Source organism: Mus pahari, chromosome 7 (genome assembly GCF_900095145.1).
Source record: "Mus pahari chromosome 7, PAHARI_EIJ_v1.1, whole genome shotgun sequence".
NCBI classification, from domain to species: domain Eukaryota; kingdom Metazoa; phylum Chordata; class Mammalia; order Rodentia; family Muridae; genus Mus; species Mus pahari.
Window position 1 is genome coordinate 66514173 of NC_034596.1, and position 21849 is coordinate 66536021.

Sequence of the window (21849 nt, forward strand, 5' to 3'; positions counted from 1 at the left end):
TTATGTAGCTTTGGCTGTCCTGGAACTCTGTGTAGACCAGGCTGACCTTAAACTCACAGAGATCCACCTGGCTGGCTGCCTCCTGAGTGCTGGGATTAAAGTTATAAGCCACCAGGCCCAGCCTCAGGGAGTTTAAGGACCTCAAGAGCTCTGTTTTTAAGTAGGCAATAAAATGTGAAGGTTTTAAAAAATATTTTGTGACAGTCAAAACCTTTTCTGACTTGATAAAATACACTAGAGACAGTTTTCCATTTTTATAGTTATCACTGGATTATAAATCTATACTTTGTTCACTGGGCAAGCAGTTATTAAGTGGCTGTAATATGCTCTGACACTTGCTAACTATAAGGGGAAGAGTAATGAAAGAGGGCTCCAAGCCCTCAAGGAGCTCACAGTTAATGAGAAAGAGGATAAACATAAAGAGAAGACAGTGTAATAACTGTTACTGCAGAGGTAACCACAGGGTATGAAGGAGGAACCTGCAGGGATATGATAGATACATCGTTTCAAAAGTAACTTCCAGATCCTTTTGTTTTCCAGGTCCTTCTGAAACAGGATAACACAACACAGTTGGTGCAGGATGACCAAGTAAAGGGCCCTTTAAGAGTACGTATGGGGAAAAATAAAAGTACTTTTGGCCAGTTCAGAATCAAAAATAGTGAGCCATAGGCAAATGCCATAATTTGCCAAACTTCATTCTTACATACAATTGAATTTTTATAGGCATGTGAGTCAGAAAACAAAATACAGATGTACAATAGTGTAAATTCATGATAATTGCAATTATTGTATCCTTTAAGAGCATCAATCATAGCTGGATTAGTTATTTAATTTTTTTCTTGTTTTGTTTTGAGTTGGTGTTTTAGATGGGCTCTTAGCCTAGGCTGTCCTAAAACTATAGCACAGACCTCTGCTTCCCAAGTTCTGGGATTGCAGGTCTTCCACTGTGCTTGGCTCACAGTAGTTGCACGCTTTCTCTTGCCTTTTGTTTTGTGTTTAGGGACTGACTACGTGCATACATTTACATATATATTAAGCATGCTTACTTGTTTGTTTGTTTTGAGACAGAGTCTTACCATGTAGCGCTGTTTAGCCTGGTGCTTACTTTATAGGCCAGGCTAGACTTGAACTCACAAAAAGTCTACCTGTGGGGCTATGCTGCCTTGCCCAGTTTGAATATATTACTGGTGGGTTGTTTTTTTTTTTTTTTTTTTACACGTTGTTGCATTAAGATGGTGCCTGTGACATGCCAACTACCATAAACTTTTCTGTTCTTCTGATTTATCAAACTATATTTGTTTCATTATTCAATTTGACGAATAGCAATATTGTATTTTCTACTCATTTCTATTTATGCGGTCTTTGTTTTGTTGAAATACCACTTTGGTTAATATCTGATAGACAAAGGTTTGGAAGCTGAAAGAAGGTTAACTGGTCTGTTCCTCTCTCCAGCTGAACGTTTATCTGAGAGGTCCCTTAAATCCAAGTGTTGAATCCTCCTGTAGTCAGTGTTTTGATGAAAGAAAACCAAGTATTTTCGTTTTATTATGGTTTGATACTTGTTTCATTTTAGCTTATTGGAGGTAGTGCAATGTGATGAACAACTCTGACGTAAGATATTTAGTCAGACTTGAATCCTGGACTATGCAAATTCTCTTTTTGTAAAATACAAGTAACAGTTCCCTTAATTATGCCAGAGAACTTTGGGCTCCAATTACACAGTGAAGACCCAAGCATCCTAAGTGATAATTCTGCCTTATTCTAGCTTGTGTATTTATCAAAAATTTCCTCCTGGGCTGGAGAGATGGCTCAGTGGTTAAGAGCACTGACTGCTCTTCCAGAGGCCCTGAGTTCATTTCCCAGCAACTACATGGTGGCTCACAGCCATCTGTAATGGGATCTGATGCCCTGTTCTGGTGTGTCTGAAGACAGCTACAGTGTTCTCTATAAATAAAATAAATCTTTAAAAAAAAAAAATTCCCTCCTTGGATAACATAGTTGGTGGAAGGGGTTTGGTCTGTATGTTTAAATCTTGTAAGAAAAGTTGGCTTTTATGTTTTAGGTTGGAGCTATTGTTGAAACAAGGACATCTGATGGATCTATCCAGGAAGCTATTATCAGCAAATTGACAGATGCTAGTTGGTATACTGTGGGTAAGTAGTAACTTTATATATGGCTTTGGCCAGAGGCGTGTATACCTTTAACTTATAAATACACTGATGTGTGCATTGTCAGGGACATGCATTCTATCCTGTGAACTTACTGGCTATAGCTAGCTGAAGCTGTAATGGCATTCAGCTGGCAGCCAAAGCAGGTATCATTTAGACGACTTGCAAGTTTTTATCTTTATCTAAGAGTACTTCTGTTGTACTGTACTTGGACATTTTGTCTTTAGGAAAGTAACTTTTTTTTTTTCATAAGACAGTATCCTATTATTTCTATAACTGCAGTAAGGATTGTACAGGCATCAATAACACTTGTTGCACTAAGGATAATGTAGTTGTTACAGCAGAATGTAAAGATGGGACGCGTTCTGCCAGTAGATTCAAGCCTACGTACTTGAGGCAAGAAGCAAGAAAATCTGGAGTTGGAGGCCATCCTTGACCGTATACTGAATTTGAAGCTAACCTGGGGTACATGAGACCCCCATCTCAAAACAAAACTAAAATCAGAGAGAAGGAGCAAGTATCATAGTCTATGCAAACTAAACCTTCAAAGTTGCACGGAAGTACTGAGGTTCTGTATACTGAGAGAAGCATTAGTTCTAAACGTCCTCTCAGTACTTTGAGACTATGCACTTATAGAAACTACCCAAGATGTTTACACTGCATACCCTAACCCTGCTCGCTCTTGCCCATCTGTCTTGCTAGAGGTAAAATAGTTGTCGTGCTGTTTTCCTTGATTACTTAGCTTGACTTTTAGGGTTTTTTGTTTTTGTTTTTTTTTAATTTATTTTAGGTTTTTGTGGTTTTTTGTTTGTATGTTTGGTTGGTTGGTTGGTTTTGGTTTTCTGAGACAGGCTTTCTCTGTGTATCCCTGACTGTCCCTGGAACTCACTCTATACACTAGTGACCTCCAACTCAGAGATCCACCTGCCTCTGTCTCCCGAGTGCTGGGATTAAGCCGTGCACCACCACTGCCCGCTACTCTATCTAACTCACTCTTCCCAAGCACTGATTTCAGAAGTTTTACTTCTTTGGCTTCCTGGAAAATGGTTCATATGGTTCTATTAGTCCCAGCTATGTGGTTTTCATTGAACTAAATTGTTATTATTGATAGTTTTTAAGGCCTTAAAAATGCAATTAATAATAACTGAGATTAATTTGATAGAAGTGTGCTATATTAAGCAAGGCACTGGTAAAGGTTAAAGGCTTGGTAGCTACAGAGGTATGTGAGATTATGTGAATATTCAAATACTGGTATGTCCTCTGTGGCACTCACTGTTGAGGCTACATTCAGAACCTGTATGATGCTTTCTTTACCTGTGCTCTGCAGAGCATACCTGTGCATCTTCATATTTTCTGTTTTTGTGTTCTAGAATAATCATTGAATTCCAAGTCTGTCCTCTACACGAATAGCATTTTGTCGATTCTAGAAAGTAGTTGCTCGTGAACATTATTTACAGTGCTCTTCTGTGCTGGATAAGTTCAGTAGGTCTTAGGGATGCCAATGCAAGCGTTCTTTGTATTAATATCCTGGATGATTCTGATGCACCCAGTTCATGTAGAGAAAACCCGTATGGGCCAGTGACATGGCTCAGTGGACAAAGTGGTGGGTACAAGCCCGGCAACTGAATTGGGGTGAACACCAGAACTAATGGAGTGGGAGAAGAGAACTAACCCTTCAAAATGCTCTCACTTCTCCGTATGTGCGGCATGTGTGCACACACACTAAACATCATAGAGCTGGAGGGCTGACACACTGCTCTTGCAGAGGACCTGAGGTCAGTTCGCAGGACTCTGGTTGGGCAGCTCACAACTGCCTGTAACTCTAGCTGCAGGGGATTTCAGTGCTTGTGGTCTCCATGAGAACCTGCACATATGCCTTGTAATTAAAAGTAATAAAAATATAGTTTTAATGAATAAATATTACCAAAAAAGAGAGAGGGGAGGAGGAGGAAAGAAGGAAGGCAGACCATACAAAAAGAAACACTTATTTGGGAGAAAAACTAAAAATCATTAGGAGCACACTTACAGTTCAGTGATAGCGTGCTTGGCTCTGGGCTGTGGTTTTGATCTCTATACCATAAAAACACAACCAAAAGAAAATAATTGGGTTTTGCACTTAAATGCATAAATGGGGTTGCTCTCTAAGTGTTTAAGGTTTTAAAGACCCTATTCACTTAAGTACACTCAAGATACCACCTTACTGTAAGTAAAGCTTACAAGGATTTGGACCATGCAAGGGTGATCAGAGGGTAAGGAATATAATCAAAGGGGAAAGGACAGCATTGGAGAAAATGAGTCGTGTGATCTCTCACAGGTCATAAAGTTACTCTGTGTGTGTGTGTGTGTGTGTGTGTGTGTATCTGAGAGCATTTGAGAGAACACTTATCAATTGTTTTTTTTTCTTCTTTTTTCTTCATTTAAATTTCTAAAAAGTATTTAATAGATTAGAAAATTCTAGAAAGTATTAGTGATCTTTGAGCTGGATGTGGCTCAGTGGTAGAGCAGTTGCTTATCAAGGCCTTGGCTTTGATCACGTATCACGTCTCTGCTAGGGTAATTACAGGGAAGAGTTTTCTCCCCTCTCTACTAACACATCCCTTGCTGATATTGAAATGTACCTAGTTCCAGTTCACCAGGTATTTTAAGTCCAGAGTCTCTTTTTCTAGGCCAGGCTAGCTCCCAACTCAGTGATCCTTGTGTTTCAGCATCCCTGGTGGCAGCAATCTTGGGGTTTCATTTGCTTGTTTGTTCCTTGGAGGGGTCATTAGAAATACTTCTCACCCAACGTGATGGCTCCTCTGTATAATCCTAGTACCTGGGACAATGAAGTGTGAGACTTCCTTCCTTCCCTCAGATAATTTTCTTCTGCTTTTGTGTCATGCATGTGACCTCCTCTTTCTGCCTTCCCCTAGGCTCATGAGTCTATTTATAGTTTCAAGCATGTGTGTTTGTGTACGCACACTTGCACGCACAAGCACGTGTGCGCGCGCGCGCGCGCGCGCACACACACACACACACATTTGGAGTCTAGGTCTCGTATATAAGAGAAAATACATAGCACTCGTCTTTCTGAGTGTGGTTTATTTCCCTTAACATAATGACTTTGAGCTCCACCTATTTACCTTGCGTGTCATGATTTCAGTTTTCTTCATGACTGTATGAAATTCTGGCATCTGTGCACCACAGTTTTGTACATCTATGCTGTCTGATTTCCTCACTGTAAAGAATACTCTGCAGTGAAGATGGGCGGGCTAACCGTGTGTCTGCTGTGTTGGCTTAAGGTTAAGGAGTGATCCAGCACATCAAGGTGTAATTCTTTTTCGGTTGGAACCTCCGCACTGACTTCCCTAGCCCCTGAGCTGGTGTGCTCTCTCCTCTTTCATGCCCCATGTCTAAAGGTCCTTCTTCCTCTATGTGCTTACCAGAATTTGTGACAATTTGTTTTTTGATGACAGCCTCTCACTGGGGGAAAATAGAATCCCAAACCAGTTTTAATTCACATTCCCTGACGGCCGAGGACAGTGAATCCCCCCAGGTATTTCATGGCAGTTTGCAGTTCTTTTCAGAACATTCCACTCAGTTCATTAGTTCATTTATTGAGCGGATGATTTAGTTTGGTTTTGTTGGAGTTTTGCAGTTCTTTATATATAGTCTAGATATTAATTCCCTGTCTGGCGTAGAGTTGGCAAAGGCTTTCTTTTCATTTCTAGGCTTTCTTCAGGGACTAAAGCTTTCATTGTAGAGCTCCTCCAGCTCTTGGCTTAGGTTTATTCCTTGGTGTTGCATGCTGTTTTAATCAGATTTCTCAAGTTCTTTTTCTCAGCAAGTTCATATTGGTAGATAGAAAAGCTAATGAGTTCTGTGTTGATGTTAGTGTCTGGCTGCTATGCTGAACCTTTTATCAGGTCTGAGGGTTCACAGTTCTGAAGATCAAGCTCCACAGTGCTAGCCAGCCATATGGGCATGTCACAGTGCACATGTGAAAGTCAAGGGGCACCTTTTGGGATTCGGTTCTTTCCTCCTATGCTGAGCCCAGTATTCCCACGCGTGTTAAGTCGACCAACAGTTGCTTTAAACCCCTAAGCATCATCGCCTGCCCTTCACTACCTACCTGCTGAACTGAATTACAGTAATCAAAATAGTGTATCTGGTGAGAATGCTGTAGAACCATTAGCACAGAGCAGACTGCTCAGAAATAAACCCTCATATTCGCAGAGTATTCACATTTGGGAAAGGTAGCATGAGCATGAACAATGTCTTCGATAACTGTTTTGAGAAAACTAAGCATTGTGTGAAGAATGGAACCAGACCTTTATCTCACACGGCACGTAAGAACAACAGAAAAAGGATTAGCTGTAAACTGAAGATCCGTCGGCCTGCTCTTTCTCCATCAGACGTCAGGTCCCTGTCAGAAGCTGAAGTGGCACCAGCCCAACTTGGACTTGTTACTGTAATGGAAAGCTGAAGCCAGCACCTCAGTAGACATTCTCTGAATTTTCTCGGGAGAGACTTGAACATGCAACCTTTTGATCTGGAGTCAGACGTGCTACCGTTGTACCACAAGGCCTCCCTCTCAGTAGACATTCTCAAAGGGAAAAACGCAGCCAATGCAAGCTTGCTTTAAATCAGCAGTTCTCATCCTGTGGGGCGTGACCCCCAAAGACCACTGGAAAACAGATATTTACATTACAACTCATCACAGTAGCAAAATTACAGTTGTGAAATAGCAACAAAAATAATTTCTTCATTGGGGTCACCCTAACATGAGGAACTTTATTAAAGGGTCACAGCATTAGAAAGGTTGAGAACCAGTGCTCTAAGTAATGACATTTTAATTAATGACTAAAAGCAGTTTTTAATTTTTAATTTCTATGTGACTCTGTGTATTTGTGAATTTATGTGTATCGTATCATATGTATGCCGATGCCCATAGAGATCAGGAAAGAGTATTAGATCCCCTAGAAATTGGAGTTATAGCTGATTGTGAGCCACTCCATGGATGTTGGGACCTGAACCCCTGGGCCTGCTACAAGAGTAGTCAGTGCTCGTACCCGCTGAGCCATCACTCCAGTGACTTGTTTATTGTACATCTGATGTCCCAGCCCTTCCTAGTCACTCTTCTCTACCTGACCCAGCTAAAGCAGCTTTAGTTCTGTATGTTTCTTCTACAGTAAGTAGCCTGTATAGGTCACCATTTAAATATTATGAATATGGTTATTTTACCTGCATGTGTGTGTGTACCACATGTGGCTGATGTGAGAGGGTCAGAAAAGGATGTCAGATCCTCTGGGATTGGAGTTAAAGACGGTTATGAACCCATGCGGGTACTGGGACTCAAACCCAGATGCTTTGAAAGAGCAGCCAGTGCTCTTAACCACTAAGCCATCTCTCCAGCCTCCCATTCATCCTTTGTACTGTGTGTTTGCTGTTCCTGATCTGTGCTTAAATGTTGGATACTTAATAATCATGTTACTGAGACCTACACTTTGAGGACAGTATGATGCTTGTTTGGCATATAGCCCAAGGGCGGTGACACATGCAGTATCACTTAGGTGTGTGCTGAGCTGTACCTTCTAGGATTCTGATGATCTCACAGTGATAAAATCACCTGGCCACACCTCTCTCCAGACAGACTCCCATTGCTGATTGATGTGTGACTGCATATTGATCATTAAGGAAGTTAAAACCATCATGAGGTATCTTCTCATACTTGTTAGATTAGCTGTTACCACAAACACAAGATGTCTGTGTAAGAATGTAGGGCAGAGGCAACCTTTGCTTGCTGTCGGTAAGAGTATAAAGTAGGGGAGCCAATACAGAAAGCAGTGATGGGGCTCCTCAGGAAACTACAATGTGAACTTTTGTTTTTCCATACAGGGTCTTTATGGTAACCAAGGCACGCTCAAACTCACAATCCTTCTGCCTCAGCCTTCTGAGTGCTTGGGCTGGCATTGGACTCAGAGATCTGCTTGCCTCTACCTCCCATGTACTGGGATTAAAAGCATATGCCACCACCATCTGGCAAATTAAATGAAGTTTAAAGGACAATTGGTTATACCTAAAATACGCATATTTAAAGTTTTTACTTCATTATATGAAATATTTCATATATGAAATTTTGTTACACCACAACTGCTGTGTGTCTATGTATATATACATATATGTGTACATACTGATAATTTTATTTTTTGAATTTTGACTTCCTCTTCCTTGTAGCAAGCCTGGGAACAATAGCCTAGTGTGCAATAGGCTTGTTACCTAGGGTGGTGCACACGCATTTTATACTTACTCCTCATACCTACCAACTGTCATTGATCCTTTTAATTAACTTGGAGGTCATTGACCTTCTGCTCCTATATATGTATATTTTATATACATTATATATATATAATATATTATATATATTATATATATATGTTTTTTTTTTGTTTTTTGTTTTTTGGTTTTTGGTTTTTTGAGACAGGGTTTCCCTGTATAGCCCTGGCTGTCCTGGAACTCACTCTGTAGACCAGGCTGGCCTCGAACTCAGAAATCCGCCTGCCTCTGCCTCCCAAGTGCTGGGATTAAAGGCGTGCACCACCACACCCGGCTTCTGCTCCTATATTTATCTATAAAAAGAGAACTTTGGTTTTTACCATGCAGATGCTGTTTTGTGGACTAGCATGTGGTTGCAGTTTAGTAAGTGACAGTCAAGTAAAATATCTTTGGATAGTTTCCTTACTTTAGGCATTTATTATCCCATGGTGTCAGTCAGTTTTAGGATAACGGGTAGACAGATCTTCTATACTTAGTAGTGCATTACATTCCCCTGGATTGTCTGTTTCCTTGGATTCTAGGAGTGGGGTTAGGGTGTATGTATTTGTTTGCATTTGTCTACTTAGAATGATTACTGTTGCCTTGAGTCTTAGCTTTGCTGTTTTTCTGTAAATACGCTTTTGTTTCTGTGTAATATCAGATGTAATCATTTTGGGCTGGGCTGAAATGTTCAATGAATTATCTATACAAACATCTATACATCTTGCGATGTTTACCCCCACCTGATTAAATCTTTGTAGCCTCACATGATATGCTGGAAATCTGAGAAGTTCCTGAGAGAGGCCAGCTGACTCCACTTGTTTTGAGACATTCTTCCTGTGTAGCCCACGCTGGCCTGGAAGTCAGGGCAGTCTCCTGCCTCGGCTTCCCAGGTGCTGGGATTCCCCACACCTGACTTTCACATCACTGATGGCTAGAGCTCTCTCTCTCTCTTTTTTTTTTTTTTTTTTTTTTTAATTTTCTAGACAGGGTTTCTCTGTGTAGCTCTGGTTGTCCTGGAACTCACTCTGTAGACCAGGCTGGCCTCGAACTCAGAAATCCGCCTGCCTCTGCCTCCCAAGTGCTGGGATTACAGGTGTGCTCCACCACGCCCGGCTAGAGCTATCTTGGATGACAGAGATGCCAGGATTAGTAAGTCCGTTACGGTGATGTGTTCTCTGTGGCTTTAGGAAAATGGTGACATTTACTAACATGCATGTAAAGTACCCAAATGCATGCATCTGTATAGTGTGGATTCAAATCTCTTTTAAGACTGCCTCATTATATAGCCCTGGCTGGCCTAGAACTTACTGTGTAGACCAGACTGGTCTTATACTCATGAAGCTCAGCCTGCCTCTGCCTTGTGAGGGCTGAGTTAGATTCTTAGCTTGTTTCTCTTTGTTCACTAGAGGATTCCTGTGTAAGATGACAAGGTAGCTGTTTGCACCACAGTTCCTTTTAAGAAATCCTTTTTAAGTCTTGTTTGTTAAGAGCAAGTGTGTGATTTGAAGGCAGAATACTTGCTTAGCAACATCCATCAGAAAACAATGCCAGAGGCCGGGTGCTGTGGCTCATGCTTTGAAATCTAGGAATGTGCTTTCAGGAAGCAGAGGCGGGTGGATCTTTATGAGGCTGAGCACCCCGCCCCCTGGACTACATAGCAAATTCCAGGACAGCTAGGGCTACGTAGAAAGACGGTGTCTCAAAAATCCAAAAGAAGGTAAAAAAAGTCAGGGTTTTATTTTCTTATTTATTTATTTTGGAATTTTTAATACAAGGTTTCTCTATGTAGCCCTGGCTGTCCTAGAACTCACTATATAGATCAGGCTGGCCCCTAACTCAGATCTACGTGTCTGTGCCTCCCAAGTACTGGGGTCAAAGGCATGCTCTATCACACCTGAGTAAAAGTCAGGATTTTATTTCTAAGATGTCATACCAATTCATTCTGCCTAGTATAATAGGATGGCTGGGGGAGGGGAAAGGGTGTGCGTGCATATGTGTGTATGCGTGTTTATTTGATAAGAGAATTTCACTATGTAGCTCAGGTTGTCCTGGTGATCCTTGTGTCTCAGCATCCTGAATATTTATATATTTTGCAAAGCAGTTACAGGACCAGGATCACAGGTTGAGACCACACACATTGTGTACTCCTTAGAAAAAGGATTAGGTGGCCATTTATGTCATTTATGTGACATAGTGAGTAATACCCCACAGTAATACTATGGAGTCTGGGTGTCACTGCTAGGTTGTCACACTTTCTCAGCAAGTGCCTTTTACCACCTCAGCCATTTTCAAGACCTATCCTTTTTATTTTGTTCTGGCATTTTATTCATTTTTATTTTATATGTAGTATTTATTCATATTTAAATTGATTTATTTCAAGACTGCATCATGTTGTTCAGCCTCCTGCCTCAGTGTCCCCTTTGCTAGGATGATGGGTTGGATCCACCATCACTAGTGGTAACCATTGTAGTGTGTGTGCCCTTTCCTGTGAATATGGTTGTTTGTAAATTGCATATATACTTTTGAATGAATATGCATTCATTATCTGAAGTAAGGATTTTATCTTTGTATTTTATTGTTGCATAATTCTGGACAACTAAGTGTCATCTGAGAATATTTACTTTTTAAGAAACTATAAGTGATAGGTGGTAGAACCAATACATTCTAAAAATTTTAACATTAAAATCATCAAATACTATAGTTAGAGTTTTGAAAATTAGGGATAAGTTATTAAATTCCTCACTTGGATTTTTTGACTCTTACACATTACCAAGTCTGGCTGCCATCAAAAGGTACAACCTTCGCTGCCTCACACAATGGTCTTTCTGGCTGTCTGTTCACGGACATCCCTGACATTCATGTCTTCAGTGCCTTCCCTCAGTCTCAAAGGGAAATTCCGTCCTTGATCTGAAGGTAAAATGAAGTTGCCGAAGTCGGCAAGTTCTGCTGCTTGCTGGGGCTGGACCATGGTTCTCTTGTTTAATTACATCTTCATCAGCTTTCTGTTTTCCTTGACTGTCTAAGCTTGGCTGTTCTGAACCTTGCTCGGTAGACAAGGCTGTCTTTGAACTCGGAGACCCTGTCTGGGTGGGATAGGCTTGTCCTGAGGTCACCACTCTCTTAATTGCATTTAACATCTTACTCTGTTTATCTCCTTGAACACAGGATTAGCTCCATTCTTCTTCCTGGTGCCCCCTTAACCCTAGAAGCATACTTTTTATATTTTTACTATCTCAGCTTTCTACCTTCAACCAAAAAAAACGCTCTTCACAAGAGTAAACCACAGGACGGAATCTGTGTGAGGCTGTTTTGAGACTTCCTTGGCCAATGCAATTAAGCTAAATCCCACCTTAGCCTCAGGCAGACTATTTGGACAGGAGTAAAAAGCAGCCACATCCTTCACCAAAATACCACAAGACCGATCTCTAGGCAACATGCTAAAATTCCTTTCCCCTGAAAAACTTTGAGCTAGCAGCACCCCAAAGTTCAAATCACCCTAAGTGCTGTTGTCTTCCGTCTCCTACCGGGATGACCCATTAAGCCCCATTTAAAGCATTCCACTGCTTTCCTAGCCCAAAGCTCCAAAATCCACATTACTCCAGACTAAAGCGTGGTCGGGCCTATCACAATAATACTTCTTTTTTCTTTTCTTTTCTTTCCTTTTTTTAAGATTTATTTATTATACATAAGTACACTGTAGCTATCTTCAGAAGAGGGCATCAGATCTCATTACAGGTGGTCGTGAGCCACCATGTGGTTGCTGGGATTTGAACTAAGGACCTTTGGAAGAGCAGTCAGTGATCTTAGCCACTGAGCCATCTTGCCAGCCCCACAATATTTCATTCCTGGTACCAACTTCTGTTTTAGTTAGGGTTTTATTGCTGTGAAGAGACACCGTGACCAAGGCAACTCTTATAAAGGACAACATTTAATTGGGACTGGCTTACAGGTTCAGAGGGTTAGTCCACTATCTTCATGGTGGTAAGCATGGTGGTGTGCAGGGAGACATAACACTGGAGGAACTGGGAGGTTTACATCTGGATCTGAAAGCAGGCGGAGGCAGGATGTGTTTTATACTGGGTGAAGCTTGAGCATTTAAGACCCTAAAGCCCCGCCTCCTCTAACAAGGCCACACCTACTCCAGCCAAACCAAACCTCCGAATAGTGCCCCTCCCTGTGGGCCAAGCTCTCAAACACACCAGTCCGTGAGGACCGTACCTATTCAAACCACCACAAGTTCTGAAATAGTAATAACATTGTTTATATTGTTTTTTTTTTTTTTTAATTGATGCGCGCAGAGTCTCAGACATCTTTTGCTTTTTGCAGTGTTTGATGACGGTGATGAGAGAACTCTGAGGCGGACCTCACTTTGCCTGAAAGGAGAGAGACATTTTGCCGAGAGTGAGGTAGGGTGGCTGGGAATGATTCGGACGGCAGCACATGATGGGAAAGTGGAGTGTGAATTAAGTTCATTGTCTCTTTTGCAGACTCTCGATCAGCTTCCTCTAACAAACCCCGAGCATTTTGGGACACCAGTCATTGCCAAGAAGACTAACAGAGGAAGGAGGTCCTCACTGCCTATGTGAGTTCTCATACTTGGTTAATCTAGCGATGGGGTTAAAGCCTTCCTCTGTTGACTCTCCTAGGATGGTTATGTCCCGAGGGCTAACATTTCCATAGTGAATTGCAAGGTGCACATTCTGCCCTCAGCAGACTTCGTTTTTAACTACTCCATTACATCATGAAAATTCCACTTCCCAAAATACTATTTCAATTTGCTTTGACAAGAATCTTTAATTGGTAAGGTTTTCCTTTATTAAGTAATTACTTATAGGTTTTATCTTTTTATTTAAAAACAAATTTTGTTGTTGTTGTTTTTTCTGAGACAGGGTTTCTCTTTAGGTTATGTAGAACTCACTCTGTAGACCAGGCTAGCCTTGAGCTCATAGATTTGCCTGCCTCTGCCTCCTGAGTGCTGGGATTAAAGGTGTGTGCCACTACTGCCTGATTTACAAATAATTTTGAATTTAAAAATAACAATACAAATAGTTTCCATATGCCTTTTGCCTAGATTCAACAGTGTTAATATATATTTCTGCCCTATTTGTCTTATCTTTCCATCTTTTTGTATATACATAATTAGTTTTCAGTTTCATAATTTTACTGAGCCCTGTGGAAGAAAACAGCATCACAATTCTTTTTTTTTGTTTTGTTTTTGTTTTTGTTTTTGTTTTTTTTCAAGATAGGGTTTTTCTGTATAGCCCTGGCTGTCCTGGAACTCACTTTGTAGACCAGGCTGGCCTTGAACTCAGAAATCCGCCTACCTCTGCCTCCCGAGTGCTAGGATTAAAGGCATGCGCTACCACGTCTGGCCACAATTCTTGACTCTTATATAAAATACTGATATCATAATTAGAACATTGAGTTTCACATATGTAAACTATGGAACCCACAGGCAAGCCCCTGACCATTTTGCCTCGAGGTCCACAGTCCTGGGCCAGGCCTGGTCTACCTGCCTCATAGTTCACTTTGTGGCATCTTGTTACTTCACACTCGGAGCATTTCAGGCCCAGCTGTTGCCCTAGGCTTCTTCAGAGCATCTTTTCAGGATCCACACCAAGGTCATGCGCATGCGGCTGCATCTCCCTGATTGTGGTTCATGAGTTCCAAAAACAGTTGTTAGCTTTTGGTGTTATGAACATTTAAGAGTACAAGTGGATGCAGATGTTTTTCAGGGGGTTTTCATTTATAGATTAAGGTTATTCAGTGTAGACAGTAAATGGTGTGTGTTCTTCTCAGTGTAAGCACATCAGTAGATACATACCATCTGTTTGCCCCATAATTGCTGGCATCCCTTTTGTGAGTGGCTAGTGCTCTACCTGCCTGGTTCCTGGGCATAGAGTTCTCCAGGTCACCTGTCCTCCCCCCTGGTATGTGGCTCCACCTCAAGGTGTCCTTCCTCCTTTTTGAATTACTCAGTGGGGCTCTTTTTGTATATCAGCACTGTTATAGCAAAACGATGACTTTGTAACTTTTCACTCCAGCTTTATTTCTTACTTATATTTGGTTGTCATAGCTATAATAAAGTCTTTCCGGGCCAGCTAGGTGGTTTACAGGTAACAGCACTTGTTACCAAGCCTGATTATTTGAATTTGATTCCTGAATCTCAAATGATGGAAGAAGAGAACCAAGTCATGCAAGTTGTCCTTTGACTTTTATGTATGTGCTTTGGCACTTGTACGTACAGAAACACACCCACACACACACACATTCTACAGGATCCTATTACTAGTTTATAACTGAGGACAGTGGGATTGATCGTGTCTTGACAGTTTGGACTAGTATTGTATGTGTTTTCCAGTGTGTAGCAAGTGCTTAGCACATTTATTTAATAAATCATTAATGATATTTGTATCCATAACATAGTATTATAGCCTTTAATAATTATAACTTTGAATAAGTCGAGTAAGCTGATATTTCAGTGCAGGACACTCAAATAAGCAGTTATAGGTGTTAGAACTAAAGATAAGGAAATGTCGTCAGTGTAGAAAGTAAAGAGTCATGTGGTAGTTCCTAGGCAACAAGTCTGTGAGAGGAAAAGGACCAAGTGCCTCCAGATCATTAGTAGTTAACAGCCCTACCTGGTGCAATGAACGGCAGATATCAGCATATTCAGGATGCTTCAAGAGCATGTCAGATTTCTATTCATCATGACTTTAAAAGAGTACATACTCATTTTTATTTAAAAGGCATAGACTCATAATTAATGCTTGTTATGGACACTTAAAAGTAAATGATTACCCCAGAGAAGATATCTGAATAAACCCACATATACTTCTTTTGGGCTATTTTCATACCCTACTAGAAAATTAAACTTGTGCCGGGCGTAGTGGCGCACACCTTTAATCCCAGCACTTGGGAGGCAGAGGCAGGTGGATTTCTGAGTTCGAGGCCAGCCTGGTCTACAGAGTGAGTTCCAGGACAGCCAGGGCTATACAGAGAAACCCTGTCTCAAAAAGAAAAAAAACAAAAACAAAAAAACAAAAAAAAGAAAATTAAACTTGCACTATTTGTCCCCTGGCATTAAAAAACAGAGAGGTATATGTTTTTAAAAGTGCATGTGGTGATACAGTTAGGCTTCTCTGTCCTGGCAGAAGAACTGAAGCCCAGGTATTCACTGACCAGTGAAGCAAACTCAAGTGTGGCTTCCTTAGGTGGTTCAGTTACTTGTGTGAGGCAGGAGACTGTCCATCTCCTCAGCCCCAGCAGGAATGGAGAGGCAGCCAGAGGGGCCAGTGGAACATGCAGAAGTCACAGCACTCTGACATGCCTAGGTCTGGGACACTAGGATGTGGACATTAGGATAATGACCAGGTTCTCCTGACTCTTAGCACTGAAGACGAAAAGGAAGAAGAAAGCAGCGAAGAGGAAGATGAAGATAAGAGGCGCCTCAATGACGAATTATTAGGAAAAGTTGTAAGCGTGGCCTCCACAGCAGAGAGCGCTGGTTGGTACCCTGCTTTGGTAAGTTTCATTGCAAAAGTAGTCAGCTGTGTTAATCGTTGAAAATAGATTTTTAAAAATGTATGTAAAATATTTTGGAAGTATTATAAATCTAATGAAGATGTAATTGTAGTTTCAAAATTAAGACAGGCCCACTCACACTGGCCGTTGTCTTTGGCTTTCTATTCTGTTATCTATTTGCTGACATCTTTCAGGTTTTCTCCTCAGATTGGTTCTTCATTCTGCCCCATTTCCCGCCTTACAGCTTCAGTTCCTGTAGGTCAATTCCTCAATAATTTTTTATTGCTGTTTTGTTTGTTCACTCGATAGTCCAGGCTGGCCAGGAACTTACTGTGTAGCCCAGACTGGCCTCAGATTCCTAACAATCCTCCTGCTTCAGTCTCTTCAGTTGTAGGATCAAGGTATGAGCCACCACATCTGGCTTCTTTATTACATTCAGACTAATTATCTAGAACTAAGTTTTTAGGTAGAACCATTTAAAAATAATCGGTTATCTCACAGTAATCCCAACAATGCAGTCAGATGTGGTGCTTCAGGGTTGTAGTCTCAACTTCTCCGGAGTCCAAAACAGGAAGTGTGCTTCAGCCCAGGAGGTGGAGACTAACTTGGTCTCAGAAACAAAACAAGACACTTGAGGCGGGGCAGGGAACGCAGCACACTGGTAAGAGCACTTGCCCTGCAAGCAGGAGAGCTTAGGGACCCGGTGCCTGTGTAAGGAGCCAGGCATGGCCTGGGCTTGAGTGCCAAGACAACAGATTCAAAAACACGCTGTCCAGCCAGCCCAGCCATAAGAGCTTCATTTCAGCGAGAGACCTTGTCTCAAGGCAGTGCAGTGTCGGGGAGTGACAGAAGACATCTGTTCCCTTGTTTTGCGTCCCATGTGCATGAGCACGTGCATCAATGTTTCATCAACGTTTCCGCATGTTCATGTGCACCCACACATCTGTGTGCATGCACCAGACACACATGCCACTTACAAAACCTTAATCTTTCAGTTAATTAATCTAGTTTTACTGATTCTGCTTCGTCAATTAATTTTACTTTTTTTGTTTGTTTGTTTTTTTGTTTTTTCAAGACAGGGTTTTTCTGTGTAGCCCTAGCTGTCCTGGAACTCACTCTGTAGACTAGGCTGGCCTCGAACTCAGAAATCTTCCTGCCTCTGCCTCCCAAGTGCTGAGACTAAAGGCGTGTGCCACCACTGCCCGGCTTCACATTCTTTTAATGAATATCTAAGACTCCTTCACCATAATCTCCTTTCCACTTTCTTCTTATTATTATTATTTTAAAGTATCTGAGTGCTCTATTTGCATGAATTCCTGTGTGCCAGAAGAGGGCATCAGATCCCATTACAGATGGTTGGGAGCCACCATGTGGTTGCTGGAGATTGAACTCGGGACCTCTGGAAGAGCAGTGTGTGCTCTTAACCACTGAGCCATCTCTCCAACCCAAGCCCCAGCTTTTTTATTTTGAGGAAGGGTTTCACATATTTCAGGCTGGCCTCAAATTTGCCAGACAGCCTAGGATGACCTTGAACTTCACCTCCCAGACACTAGGCATAGAGGTGTATGCTTCTGCACCCAGCAGCCCAGGCATGCTAGGCAGGCGCTCTTCCACTGAGCTCCTTTCCTTACTATGCCTAAGCTAACATCTTCCGTCTGTGCGCCTCTACTCCACCCTGAGTTAATGAGTGTTACCTGAGGACAACAGTGAGCTTGCTTTGCCTTGACTGTAAATTCCTTAGAAGATGGGCAAGTGTGGGACTTCTCATTGTGACTCCCAAGGACATGTGCTCTACACATAAAGCAGACTGTATTGGAAGTTATAGACTCATTCTTTAAGCCCAGTGTAGCAGTGCACGCCTTTAATCCCAGTGCTCAGGAGGCAGAGGCAGATTTCTGCGTTTGAGGCCAGCCTAGACTACAGAGTAAGTTCCAGGACAGCCAGGGCTGCACAGAGAGACCCTGTCTCAAAACCCCCTGCCCCCCCCAAAATGTTGCAGTAATTTTTTAGTACTGGTACATAAACTAAAATAAGGAAGTAATAGAAAGAAAGGATACCCTTAGATATTTAATGTTTTTTTATAAATGGCAGTTTTTGTATGCACAGAAGAACAGATGGTCACTACAGGATCTTTTATGTGAGGATGAAGACTGCTTAGGTATATTTGTCTCATAGAGAATCCGCTTTGACCGATGGTGAGAGAGAGGAGGGGGAGAATAGGATGCAGCTGCTAATAATATCATTGACCCCTGAAGCAGAAGGGCCTTCCAAGGGTCACCTAAAACTCAGGAGATAATTCTGCAGGTAGTTTTGAAAAATAATGGTATTTGTGCTGCATGTTTGGGGATATTCATAAGACTGTTTGTTTACAGAAATCAATACGGAGGCCATTAGAATAGCTCCCAGGTGACGTGATGAGACTTGGACTTACATTTATTTACACCTCGGGACTTGGCTGCCACACCTCTTCTGGCCGGCTAGGGCTAGCTTTCCTGCCTTTGGCACTGTCCTGTGCCTGGTGTATCAACGGGTCATCCCCCTGTTGTGTTCTTTCTTGTATGCCTTAGATTGCCCCTCTCTTGACTCTTGAGGTGAGGCACAGCAACTCTACTAGTCTGACAGTTATTAGCACTTAGTACCCACAAGACCTGTATTTCTCTCTGAAGCCAAAGTGTGGCCATGTATGTGATCTTGACACTTACCAGAGTTGTGTAAGTTCAGAGTCATCCTCCGTTACATATCAGGTTCTGGGCAGATGAGACCTGGCAAAAACCAAACAGTAATCAATAAGAGTATTTAAAAATCCAGTGCAGTGTGATGTCGCACAACTTGAATCTTTGGAAACAGAGGCCAGGAGACCTCTGAGTTTGAGGCCAGCCAGGCTTTCATAGTGAAACCTTGTCTCAAAAAAAAAAAAAAAAAATTATAAATCTGGCTCTGTAGTATTGAACATGATAGTTATGAAGTCTATATTATAATAATAAACTTAATAAATGAAACTTAATTACAAAGAAAGGAGTTGGGAGGCAGAGTGTGTCTCTGAGACACACTTTTGCCTACAATGTTCAAGACTCTGGGTTTGTTAAGTATTAAGAATATCATGACTAAGTCTGTCTCGGAAACTTTAGTTTAGTTTAGTATGCTACGGAGCTTGAGGTTTTTTGTTTTTTGTTTTCAAGACAGGGTTTCTCTGTATAGTCCTGACTGTCCTGTAACTCACTCTGTAGACCAGGCTGGTCTTGAACTCAGAAATCCACCTGCCTCTGCCTCCTGAGAGCTGGGATTAAAGGTGTGCGCCACCACGCCCGGCTTGAGTTTTTAAAATACAAAACACGACTACAGTACTCAAAAATTACTCACTAAGCACACTGCTAAGGCATTTTTTACTTTCAAAGGCTAGATTAAAAGTTTTCTTTTCAGTGACAAATTGAAAATTGTTCATGCCCTGTTAAAAAAGATCTTAGGTGGTTTTAGATTTAAGGTAGATGCATACTGAGGTGTGTGTTTTAGATGAAGGACTGGGGTGGTGCTTCAGTGACCTCAGAGCACAGTGATCTGCAGAGGACAGAGTGCAGGGCACCCACAGCTCTGACGCCTCTGGTCTCTCTGTGAGTGCATGCATGTGCCCACACAATGGAAAAATAATAAAAACCAAATCAGTGGCACGTCCCTTCAATCCCAGCACTCAGGAGACAGAGGCAGGCAGACATCTGTGGGCTTGAGGCCATCCTGGTCTACATAGTAATTTCTAGGCTAGTTAATGATACATAGTAAATGAAAAGAAAGAAACAAAAATACTCACCACCAATTAAACAAACTGTAATGTGCCAGAGGGAGGAGAGTACAGAATTCAGTCATCCTTGGCTATGTAGTAAAGTTGACGCCAACTTGGGCTATTAGGAGTCCCTGCCTGGGGGCTAAAGAGATGGCTCAGCGGTTAAGAGCACTGATTGCGAGCCGGGCATGGTGGCGCATGCCTTTAATCCCAGCACTTGGGAGGCAGAGGCAGGTGGATTTCTGAGTTCGAGGCCAGCCTGGTCTACAAAGTGAGTTCCAGAACAGCCAGGGCTATAAAGAGAAAGCCTGTCTCGAAAAAAAACCAAAACAAAACAAAACAAAAAAAAAGCACTGATTGCTCTTCCAGAGGTCCTGAGTTCAATTCCCAGCAACCACGTGGTGGCTCACAATCATCTGTAATAGAATCCAATGCCCTCTTCTGGTATGTCTGAAAATAGCTAGTGTATTCACACACATAAAATAAGTAAATAAATCTTTTTTTTTTTTTTTTAAAGGAGTCCCTATCTGAAAAAAATAAAAAGAACAGACCATACATCCATAAATGTTACTGTTTTGGATACAAAATCAAGTCTTGAACCAGGAAGATAGTTCTACATGTAGAGGTGCTTGTGCTAAGCACAAGCCTGTGGCCTGAGTTTGATTCCCCAGGACCACATGAAGAAAGAAAATGATAGCAAGTTGCCATCTGACCTTCATAGGATGCTAGGATACATGCTTACCCTTCCCCACAAAGGAATAAATGTGATAAAATATCTTATTTAGGTTTGAATAAGCTCTAATTTTTAAAGTGATACTATCTTAACTTATATTTCGTTATTAATTTTTATTACCTAGTGAGCATGTTAAATATCAAGAAAGCCAATATGCTAAAAAATAATAAAAATTTTGTAATTTATTAGTAATGGGAGCTATTAGCAATTGAGGTATTTCTTGTAAAACATAATCCATTTGAAACATTAGCAGATCCAGAAATTTTTTTTCATTTTTTCATTTCATTTCTTTGTGTATGGGGTGTTTGGCCTCCGTGTATGTCTGTGTACCAACAGGGTGGCTGGCCTTGTGAAAGCCAAAAGAAGGGGTCAGATTCCCTGGCACAGAAGTTGCAGACAATTGTGAGCCATCAAGTGGTTGCTAGGAGCAGAACCTGGGTCATCTACATCCTCTCGGCTGCTAAGCTGTCTCTCAGTCTCCCTGCCCCCAGGCCATGTTTAAAATGACATTCTTGGGCCTGGCAAGATGGTCAGTAGGTCAGGTTGCTTGCCACTACTGCTGACAAACCTGAACTGGATCCCTAGGAAACCCACATGGTGACCAGAGGACCAAGGCTTACTAAGTTGTACTTTGACCTCTACATGAGTGTAACAGCAAACTTGAACTCTACCTACCCCATACACAAGTAAATGAATAGACATAATAAAAAAAAACCTAAAGCATTCTTGTTGAGGGATGTGACTGCGTCGATGAGTCCTTTCCTAACAGATGAAAGGCCTTGGGCGTGATTACCTGTGTGGGGAGGGGGGTAGTAAATACCAAAATAAATGTTCATTTTCTGAGCAAGGGGAGTTAGTCGATTTTGAATTTTGTATTGCAGGTCGTCTCTCCCAGCTGCAATGATGACGTCACAGTGAAAAAAGATCAGTGTTTAGTTCGATCATTTATTGATTCTAAATTGTGAGTAATGAAACACCACCCAGTAATGATTCATGGGCTGGGACACAGTGATTGGCCACCTACCATAAAGGGACTCACTCAAGTTGAAACTGAGAGGTTGTTATTACTGTGTTTATGTAGGGTACCTTTAGCTGATAAATTTTATATAAAAATAACAATAAGTGACAGCAGTATTAAAGACATCTATTTGTAATTAAAATATATATAGTTTATTGAAATTTTTCATATTTTTATCATGTGCTATTTCATATTATGAATTATGAAGCTTCTTAATAAACTTTATTGGTAAAATAAGTACTTTCACTTTTGGTTTTCAAGACAGGGTTTCTCTGTATAGCCCTGGCTGTCCTGGAACTCACTTTGTAGACCAGGCTGGCCTCGAACTCAGAAA

General features: G+C 41.5%; 1 protein-coding gene across 2 annotated transcripts in view; it reads left to right on the forward strand.

Moving 5' to 3' along the window:
• The window catches only part of Arid4a (AT-rich interaction domain 4A), a 67582-nt gene that overhangs the window by 5871 nt on the left and 39862 nt on the right, over nucleotides 1–21849 (forward strand). For both annotated transcript variants that reach the window (XM_021201598.2, XM_029541108.1), the window contains 6 exons: nucleotides 541–606; nucleotides 2063–2153; nucleotides 12792–12871; nucleotides 12953–13047; nucleotides 15857–15989; nucleotides 21379–21458. In XM_021201598.2, the coding sequence (XP_021057257.1) occupies nucleotides 541–606; nucleotides 2063–2153; nucleotides 12792–12871; nucleotides 12953–13047; nucleotides 15857–15989; nucleotides 21379–21458 (545 nt within the window). The remainder of the gene's footprint in view (nucleotides 1–540; nucleotides 607–2062; nucleotides 2154–12791; nucleotides 12872–12952; nucleotides 13048–15856; nucleotides 15990–21378; nucleotides 21459–21849) is intronic.